General features: G+C 44.4%; 1 protein-coding gene across 1 annotated transcript; it reads left to right on the top strand.

The window, feature by feature from the left end:
• The first annotated feature begins 1508 nt into the window (after positions 1-1508).
• LOC119317123 lies at positions 1509-6951 on the top strand. The gene is made up of 7 exons (XM_037591524.1): positions 1509-2315; positions 2796-2933; positions 3062-3193; positions 3280-3396; positions 4026-4131; positions 4218-4275; positions 4393-6951. The coding sequence occupies exons 1-7, from the start codon at positions 2186-2188 to the stop codon at positions 5806-5808; spliced, it is 2097 nt and encodes a 698-aa protein (XP_037447421.1). The 5' UTR covers positions 1509-2185; the 3' UTR covers positions 5809-6951.
• The last annotated feature ends 3530 nt before the right edge of the window (positions 6952-10481 follow it).

Genomic DNA, 10481 nt, shown 5'->3' with positions numbered 1-10481 from the left:
GTCATTATTGGCCAGAATGCTGATAAAATTTGAATGCATATGGTAAACAAGGTGCATATGACATTCAACAGCTACGGTTGAAAATGATATCGACCTACTAATTACATAATAATAAATACTACTAAACATTCGATGCACTATTTTTTTGACAGGAAGGCCTTCACGGCTAGCTTTATTAATCAATCACACTTACATCGTTTGCTAGAGATTTTACAATAAACTCAGGGGGTGCGTCTACCCATACAGAGGGAGAGTTTGTACTTCCCCAACTAGCTAGCTCATAAGCAACTACATTTGACTCTCTATTACAATGCTCAATACTTACCTTCCCGAACTCACGAAGCAAGAATCTACATTCTTCTAAAACTAGGGCTGCCATCATAGCATGACCTTCATTCATCCGTAGAGCATCAACCACCACAATATTATCCATTCTCAGCATCACATTGTTGCAACCTAGGCCTTGGAGAAGTTTTATGCCTTCTAACAAAGCTGCAGCTTCCGCCGAGACGACATCCGGGATTTGCATGAGATAAGCCGTTGATGCCCGATGAATTTCCCGCGGGTGTCTCTTACTACTGCTCCACACCCGCCTGTATGATCTTCAACATAAAACGATGCATCAACGTTTAGTACTTGTTGGCTGGACAAAACAACAGGCCACTTGTTCAGTCGAGGTCTCTCCTTCGGCTTCCCTGCTGTCCGAACAAAATTTAGGCTTAGAGCCCGGATCAATATCGCAGTTTGTTCCGGCGAGTGGACAGTTTCTCCGTGCACAAATTGTCTCTACTACCATCAGATGTACCAGCTGGTTCCAGCAATAATCTCTGACAATTCTATTGGGCCTGAGTACATACGCTGATTAGCTTCATCACATAAGAAAAAATCTATTATCGCTGCTCCAGAGCGGTCTATGCACATGGCGTCCCTGATAATATTGCCAACGCCCAAGGCTTCCTAAACAGCTAGAGCACGTGGGCATGAGAACAGTACATGGCATATATCTTCCGCGTCCATCTTGCAGACCGGGCATTGAGAGTTAGTACCAACATGTCGATTAGTTAGAACGCTGAAGCATGGTAGCACATTGTGTAAGCACCTCCAAATGAAGATCTTAATCTTTCTTGGCAGTTTGAGCTTCCAAATCTTCTTCCATACTGGATGTGGTCTAGAACCAGATCGGTAGTTCCCCATCAAATCTTCCTGGGCATAAGTCTCTTCCCACTGTTTGTAATACGCTGAGCGAACCGAAAAAGTGCCGTTCTTATTTAAGTGACATGCTATATAATCCTCTGTACATTGGATGCACTATGTTGAAGGGTAAAAAGTGTTTGGATCACACGGTTCAGACGCTGCATTTTGATGCACGCGGTTGGAGTTGCCCTTACCATGTGGGCATTCGCAAAAAGCAAAAATAAACTTTCCACGTGGGTTCCACTTGTCAGTTGACCACACGCGAGAACCGAACGCGCAAACTTCCTGCGCCCGAGTGTTGGCGCGCACCCACCCAAGCGGCGGCGGCGGCGAGCGATGGATCGCCCCCAGCTCCGGAACCCTAGCGGCCGCCCTCTTAAGCCGCTGCGGCCACCGCGAGGCTCGGCCGCCCAGCCCCCGCCAGCGTCGAGGCCTCCCCCCAAGCCCTCCTCTCCAGGCTCGTCTCCCTCGCCTCCACCGCTGTTACGATTCTTGTATTACCCCTCGAGTTCTTGAAACCAAGATTGATGCAGAAGTTCAAGTCTTGTGGGTTGAGTTGGGATTTTTGGGGGTTCAGGAAGACGCCTCGGAGTTAAATCTGCCGTTCGATTCTAATTGAATTGGAATGCCTATCCTGCGTTTCCCCCGCAAAGAAAAACAGAAGAGTTCGTGGCATTTTGGGGAGAGTTGGGATCATTTCACTCTCGATTTAGTAGGATCTGGTATCTGTTTAAAGGCCGTGCGCTTCCGTTCCCTAGCTACATGCTGACGTTTTCCATGCGTTCCTTGTGGTTCTTGAGTGGCATGTTCGGTTTCTGCGAGGTCATGGGGTTTTAGGATCTTCTTTTTACTTCTTTGAATTTTGTCTGTACAGCTCTGGTATTGCGAAATCTTGCTAAGTGACCCTTAAGTACCAACATGTTGGTCATTGCAGCCTTTCTTGAGTGAGAGTTTCATCCTGTAAATCATTCTGTATTTCTGGCTTCATGCAATGATTCACTATCTAATGGCAGATGGAAGGCCAAGAAAAAAGGTTCGATTTGCAAGTGAAGCTGGTAGTCATCACATGCATGCGAGACAGGATGCTAACACAAGCAAAGCTGAGAAAACTAAGCCCCAAGGTGCCTCTAGTCTCACTGTAACTCCTGTCTTTCTTAACAGTACTGAATTTATGCATTAGTACTCTTTTAGACGCTATATGTTTCTGCATCTTGCAATTCTGTAATCACAGCTTAAAGGGGCGTTGTGCCACAACTATAATCTGGTAACATTAATTCTTTTCTTATGTGTCAACCTGTTTGCTTATTGGAATTCCTAGTCAAAGGTTCAATATGCTCTAAATTCAAAAGGATGCTTGCAATGTACCTGTTAGATTGTTCGAGCCATGCGATATTTAATTTTCTGTTGGAAGGATCAATGTTTGGCTGGGAACAACCCACCTGATGACTTGTATTCAAACATTCAAATTTGCAAAATACACAGAATCAGACAATCTAGTCTGCCTAAGAAGATTGGAGTAACAGAAAATAAAAATAAACAGCAATAGTAATAAATGATGTGTGTTATTTGACACTCCTATTTGGGCATCACTTCCTATGCAGGTTCCGATGCGAAAACTACCGAACTCAAATTCTTTAAGAAATTGTGGGAGCAGTCAGGATGTAGATCCCGTTCCCTCAGACAACCTCATCAAAACATTGTGCCAAGCATCTCCAAGCAAAAAGAGGGTGATAGAATGGGTTTGTAATTTTGTATCCACTCTTGCTGTCCTATAGTATCATTCTCTTTGATTCTTCTTGCTTCATACATTAAAAGGAGCTGCAATGCATCAGTCCTATGAACTTCTTCGTTCTTTCTGCACTTGTAGAACCACAGAACATGACGTCGCACAAGAAGTTCCCTGCGCAGAATGTTACTCTGTGTCCTGATGAGACCCCAGCCACACCCTCAAACAATGAAATCTCTGATGAGCAAGTGGAAGTGCAAGCCTCACATTCTGGTCCGGTTTTCTTTCTCTGACCCCTTCTTTTAATTATGAGTGATATGTCGTTAGACTCTTCTCACTATTGATCCTCTTCTCTGCAGAATATCACAATCATGATACACCTCAGTTAAAACCATGTGATATCCTGCCAATGGGTCATGTTTTCACACCCACGATTCAGACACCATTTGAAATCGCAGGGATTTCAAGAAATACCGGTGAGCACATGCTCATTACTCGATACAAATGTTTAGTGCAATCACTACTTTACTGCTTTGTTATCAAAAGAAATACTACATACTGCTGAAAGTTTTGCTGTATACAGTAGTCAACCTTTCTGGTAACTTTACAGTTATACTAAAGGCTTTGTTGTTGTTCTTGTACAGTTATATGACATATGGCATGGTTGAAACTTTATTTAACATGGTTGCAATGGGAGTGAACAAACTAAAGATGTACTACTAGTACTAAAACTAAAATAGATGCGAATGTAATAATATCATGCCTTTAATCATGGTATTTTATTAGTCTTGGATGCTCTTTTTCCTTGCTAGCTAGCGGATATCTGTTTTTGAAATGTACATAATTTTTCCTTGCATGATGCTGATATGTGTCCTGCAATCGTTCCCTGCTACAAGCACATGTTACTGATTAGATACATCACCTTGTTGAGATGATGATTCACCGTATCTAAATTCTGCAATTCCCAAGTTCTGAAAATCTTTTGTAAGGTTGTGCCCATGAGATCATATGTTGTTAGCAGTGTATTTCTAGCAAATTTAAAATTGCTACATTCAGATGAGATGCTAATCCCATTATGTTTCCACTTCTCGTGTACCGGTAATAGACGCAGAACCTGGGAGTGGACGCATGTTTTCAGAAAAGAGAAGAAAATTATTAAAGCTAGCTGCAAAAACTGTGTCAATGGAAAGTTCTGAGTTGTTGCGAAAAAGGTTGTTATTATATTATTGAATAATTCAATTACTTTTTATATTTTCATGTACTCTAATATTGTTGGTGCGGTGATTGAACTTTTCAGATCAGATTTTTTTGCTGATATCTTGCAAAGGTTAGGCGCCAACGACATAATAAGAGAGGTATTCTTTGCTGAGCCCCTCTAGTTTGAACACTTATAGTTACAAATGTATCATCACCTACTTAAAAGTTCTGTTATCTAGTTGGTTTACCTCTGACAGCTACCTAATGCAATGCAGCATCATAAAGAGCCCATGAGACAGAGGGAAATGGTTCACAGACGTGCTCATTCTGATCCCAAAGGTCATTTTGAAAACATGCTTGATTATGGGGGTGATTTCAAATCATCAAGTAAACTGATATTGGGCAAAGAGTCATCCTCATATGCAAGTGACGAATCACGTCAATTCTTAGCGTTGCCATGGGTAGACGATCAGGGTCTTCCAAGTTTTCTTGATTGGAAAGACGATTTATCTTGTGTGGACAATGGAGCACATGAGAGCATGTCATTACCATCAGCATATTCTACAAAACTTTCAAGTTCTGATTGGAAAAGGGACACTGTTCACAACCAGGTCTCCAACTTGTTGCTAGAGGATGTTCAACACCTCACCAAAGGCAAATTAGCTTCGGGTAATGAATTGGGCTGCAATATTCAATCTGAGCCATATGATCATGATGAATGGGATCCAATGCTGTTGCTAGCAGTCACTGAACCATTTCCAAATCGATTGTCCTTCCCCTGTCAGATCAGAGAGCAGTCTGTGGTGTCGCGTGCAATATCAGATACTTCATGGCAACCTGAGTTTTCCAGATCCCTAGAGCATTGTACTTCTAAGTCGCTTGGACTGGAGGTGGATGGCTTGATTGAGGCAGGATTGTTTGATGATTCTGATGCTGGACTTCAATCTGCATTTGATCAGTCACATGAGAAATGCACTTCAGGATTTTTAGGCCTTAGAAACGGAATTCTTGATAATAATGGTTTTAGCAGTATCTCCAACTTCCATGTTAGTCAGAGCAAGAGCATTGTGTTGAATCCAGACCGAAGTTGCCTGAATTCCATATGTTCAACTTCAGATTACCCTTTTGAGCAGCGGTCAAAGAGCTTTTGTGACTCTGCTGTCCCTGTATCCTGTATGGATGGAATGGTGGGGAGACATTTGACAGAGGCAGAGTTGTTTGATGATCCTGATACTGGGCTTGTACAGGGACTGGATCAGCTACCTTTGAAATTCACTGCTTCAAGTTTTCCCAAGTACACGTCTGGAATTCTTGATCATCATCATGACCCAAAGGACTGCTACAGCATTTTGCGCATGGATGCAAATGAGACTTGTTTGGATTCCTTATCCTCATATTCAGAGCGTTCTTGTAAGCAAAACTGGGAAAGCTTATGTGATTTCTCCACAGAATTGCGGTCATCATCACATCATGTCAAATCTCGTGGTGGTAATTTGGAAGGTATGTTTGGTTTCTCGTCGAATGGAAGTATTTGCAATGATTTTGAAGATGACAACAGTATGACGCTAGTCGAAGGCAACACCAAGAGCTGCTTGTTTGGTACATCGGATCTTGCATTATTTGGTTCTTGCTCTACTAGAGATAGCATCAGCGAGACTCCCATGTTATCTTTTGATGGTGTAAGGTGGTAGCTCTGCACTCCATTGTTCCTTGAAGTGCTATCTGTTTCTGTGTAGACTGACCCTGGTAGTGGACGATAAATTCCACTGGACGCAACTGCATGCTTTATGGCCCTGGCTGAGTCAAGTCGACCCCTCCAAACCTTGGGGCAAATTTTCCAATCAAGGTGAATAAGTGTGGTGCTGGCTTTGTGCATGCAGCTTCGCTGACTGTTGGTGATGGAACGCCTGCGCGGTTATGAACAGATAGATCGCAGGTCAGTCCATAGCCGAGCTGGCACCTACAGTTCTTTCCGTGGTCAGGGTCGTGAACTCTTAGCAGAGGTCACTTTCTGATGCCATCCTCAACAGCCGCTGGACCAGATACATTGCTGGAACTCTGAATGTGCAAGACATTGTGGAGTTTCTCCATCCTGTGGAAATCAGCGACACCTGGTCCATCTACCCTGGCATCGAAGACCAGTTTATCTGGAATTTATCTGACTAAGGTTCCTATTCAGCTAAATGAGCATAAATGCCCTCTTCGGGTGTACTTCTGAGTCAACACTTCGGGACGGATGGGCTCCGTTGAAAGGTCTTATTCTTGGTTGGTGCAGCAAACAGATATTGGATGGCAGATCATCTCAAACGCCGTGGTCTGGTCGCTGCCCCCTTCGCGATCAGACAACTGAAACACTGTCAGACATGCTAACTGAATGTCCATTTGTAAGACAGGTCTGGCATGAGGTCCTCTCGCCCTTGTCGCTGCAGGCCACTGGTCGGCAGTCGGGTAAGACTTGCAACTCCTGGTTTGAGCAAGCTGCAACATGCGCAGGGGAAGGAAAATTGAGAGGTGCACGATCACTCAACATCCTCCTGACTATGTGGCGAGCTGAGAAACGACTGTGGTCTTGAACAACATCTTGCAGCCGAATCGATCATGGTGGAGGTGGAGCAGTGGAAGCTGGCTGGAGCGAAGGCTCCATGTGTATAGTTCTTTTCTCTTCTTTGTTTGTCTTTGGTTTTGCGACTTTGCGTAGACTAGGCTTGCTCACGTTTTTTGCAGTTTTTTAGCTCCGGTTTTTATTTATACCATTGATCCAATGAGATGTGCTTGAACTGATGTTATGAAGTTTGTAAATATTGCCAGAAAATGTATATATTTGATTTGCCTACTGGGTTTGTTGTTGATGTTAGACTAGGGTGATGATGTGAAAACAAAGGCAGGGAGCTGAATGAGAGAGATGCTGCATGTATAGACAAGCTCAATAAACAATCCATTTCATCCTTTTCATATTACCTTTGTTGATTGAAAAGTGTTAGTCTCAGCATGCACGCGTACTCCAGCTTTGTCTACTGTGAGAAAGTACTGTGCAGTACACATATATAATTCCTCCAAACGAAAGCTCGCATCACATTTCACATGTTTAGCGGCAAAAGGCTTGGGAAATTGATCTTGGCACTTTGGAGAGTCTTTGACCGCCAACTTGTCGGCTTCCTTTAGCCACCATAATATAGTACAACAAAACCAAAATACCCAAAGCTTTGATCAATCAACATGCCATGCCATCCATACATCTCATCCTCTGCACACCTGAGTTCACGGACGCTTTTCTTGGAAGTATCTACACCTGAGTACTTTGTGTTGTTGCTCTCCAGCTCCAGGGCCCCTGTTTTTTTTTTCTTTCTAAAAAACAAAAACAATTCTGCGCGGACCAAACAAACACCAGAGCATATCGTGGCAAGAAGCGCTTGTGTAACACAATGAGCCATCTTTTTTTTAACACAGTAAACATGAGCATCTCATCAAGTACAAGGTGTAACTGTCATCTGAAATGAAGTGAAAGTTAATGCATCGTATTTAAGTATTTTGAGATTGTTTGGTTTTCGTAAGATGATTTATGTGTCGATAGGAGGAGTAGTGATTGTTATCTGAAACGTGGTAGGGAAAGGAGCTCTCCACTCGACATGCTTGTGAGTTTCCGTGACAACAGTACGTCGACCTCGACCCCGAAGCCGTGCTGCCGGCCGGCGCGTCGCAGACCGTACGTCGTGGTTTGTTTGAGGATTTGGATGTCACGGCACGGGTTCAGGTTTCAAAAACCTGATGCTCCTTTCTAGAAGCATTCTCGGCAGAAAACCACGTAAATAATGCACTGCTTTTCCGGTGCTCGTAATCCTCTCGCGTAGATTGTTCCTCGCCTCGCCTCATTTTGAGTGCTCTTCTCCGAGTGCGGGAACAGCAAATACAATAACCAATCAACGCTAAGAAACTTTAGCCATGGCAGACTTGCTGCGACAAAGTTTGCGCTCCTCGTTACTTCTCACGAACCTGTCGCAGGTACGCTGAAAATGAGGTGGATTGAGGAGAGGACCTGAGCGGATGCTATGAGACCGACCACCAGGAATCATGGCGCGGGGGCTCAAAGCGGGTGCCTTTGCCGTACCAACAGGAGGCAAACGATGTGCGTGATGAAAGCAAACCATCACTTGAACGTTGGCCATTGTGAGAGCATCTACAACCGGACTTTACAAATCCGGCACCCATACAACTGCGGGCAGCGTCGGACGATCCCTCATTTGGGCAGCCATATATTCACACATCTCAAATACGAATCTTTAAATTCATACAATTCATGCACGTCAATCATTTGATACAAATCATCCCAATTCAACAATTGAAACAAATACGATAAAGCAAAATAAATTATAATTCAACAATCAGGACATGCAAAAAAAAAATCAATGTCGGAGCGTGCCGGATCACTTGCCAGACGCCATCCATGCAGCCTGCATCCGGGCCGCATGCTTCGCCCGCATCCTTGCCGATGTTGCCGTAGCCGCTCTCGCCGTCTTGTTCTCCCTACGGTCGTTGATCTCCTTTTTCTTCTTCTCCACAAACCACTTCTTTGCATGCTCATCTCAGAGGTTTTCGTCTAACAACATTATCTTCGCATCCTTCACGTCCCGTATGATTTGCTACCTCTCCTTCTCAAGTTCAATCTCTCCAAATGTCTCAGCCTTCTCGAGATCCCATTTGATCGCGGCCTCTTACTTCTTCAACTCAATTTTCTTCCTCTCAATTTCTAGCTTCTTCTTCGCCCTCTTTCGGTCTCATTCTGTCCTCTCCTTTTGCACATCCAACATGAGCTTGTACTTCTTCTCTTTCTTGTTCTCCCTCATAAAAAAATGCCCATCCATATGGAGGGCATTTTTGTAGCCGCGGCGTCACGGGAGGCCCTTGCCTTCTCGCACTTGCTTCCCATGACTTGTCGATTATTCTTTTGTGCGGTGGCTCTTCCATTCTCCACTCATCTTCGTCTTCTTGGTCCAACCCAATTGATCGGTGGGAGTTTGAGCCATCATTCGTCTTCTCGCTGGTCTTGAGATCGTCCACAAGTTGTGTTCCCTTTGGTTGTCGTTCAATATCACCCAACCATGGCTAAAACCAAATGACTTCTTCTCGATACATAGTGGTTGTCACCATCGTCTAGCAAACAAAATATGTATAAGCATGAGTATGCAACAATAACAAGCATATGCAAATGATGACAAGATGAAATAATTTATCTTACGTGAGTTGCCACACCCATCCCACTTTGAGGGCGGCCAGTCACTTGTGAGTAGTAGCTGACGTACTTGTTCACTTCCGCTTGAATGATCCTCTATCGACGTTGGAGAGATGCCACATTGCAGTTGGTGACGATAGGATGCAGCTCCATATATTGCTTTTGTTCATGATATTCCTTCCAAACCTTCTCCCAGTACTTGTTCCCCTTTTGCTCTATGCCGCATATTGGATCCATTTTTGTGGCCAATCAAGCTTTACCAAATAAGATATCCTCAAAAGTTGAGAATGCTGGACCTCTTGCCTTTGCTGTGTTTGCCTTCTTCTTCTTCTTCTTGTTGCTCGGATTGTGATTTGATGTTGTCCCAACTTCAAATGAAGAGCCGGTTGGATCCCCTAGTTCGTAGTCCATTGGGGTCGGATCTTGATTATCATTGATCATGTCCGACACGATCAACTCCTAAATAATCATGGTTTCAAAGAATTCATTATGTCCAAAATGAACTAGCGGTATATGCAAAACTCTGAACTTGGCATATGCAAAGTTGATCGGACAGGAGCAACAAGTGTTGGGGAACGTAGTAATTTCAAAAAAATTCCTACGCACACGCAAGATCATGGTGATGCATAGTAACGAGAGGGGAGAGTGTGATCTACGTACCCTTGTAGACCGACAGCGGAAGCGTTAGCACAACGCGGTTGATGTAGTCGTACGTCTTCACGGCCCGACCAATCAAGCACCGAAACTACGGCACCTCCGAGTTCTAGCACACGTTCAGCTCGATGACGATCCCCGGACTCCGATCCAGCAAAGTGTCGGGAAAGAGTTCCGTCAGCACGACGGCGTGGTGACGATCTTGATGTACTACCGTCGCAGGGCTTCGCCTAAGCACCGCTACAATATTATCGAGGATTATGGTGGAAGGGGGCACCGCACACGGCTAAGAATATGATCACGTGGATCAACTTGTGTGTCTAGAGGTGCCCCCTGCCCCCGTATATAAAGGAGTGGAGGAGGGGAGGGCCGTCCCTCTCTATGGCGCGCCCTAGGGGAGTCCTACTCCCACCGGGAGTAGGATTCCCCCTTTTCTAGTCCAACTAGGAGTCCTTCCATGTAGTAGGAGTAGGAGACAAGGAA

This window comes from Triticum dicoccoides, chromosome 6A (assembly GCF_002162155.2).
Source record: "Triticum dicoccoides isolate Atlit2015 ecotype Zavitan chromosome 6A, WEW_v2.0, whole genome shotgun sequence".
Taxonomy (NCBI): domain Eukaryota; kingdom Viridiplantae; phylum Streptophyta; class Magnoliopsida; order Poales; family Poaceae; genus Triticum; species Triticum dicoccoides.
This window is presented reverse-complemented; position numbering and strand designations above follow the sequence as displayed.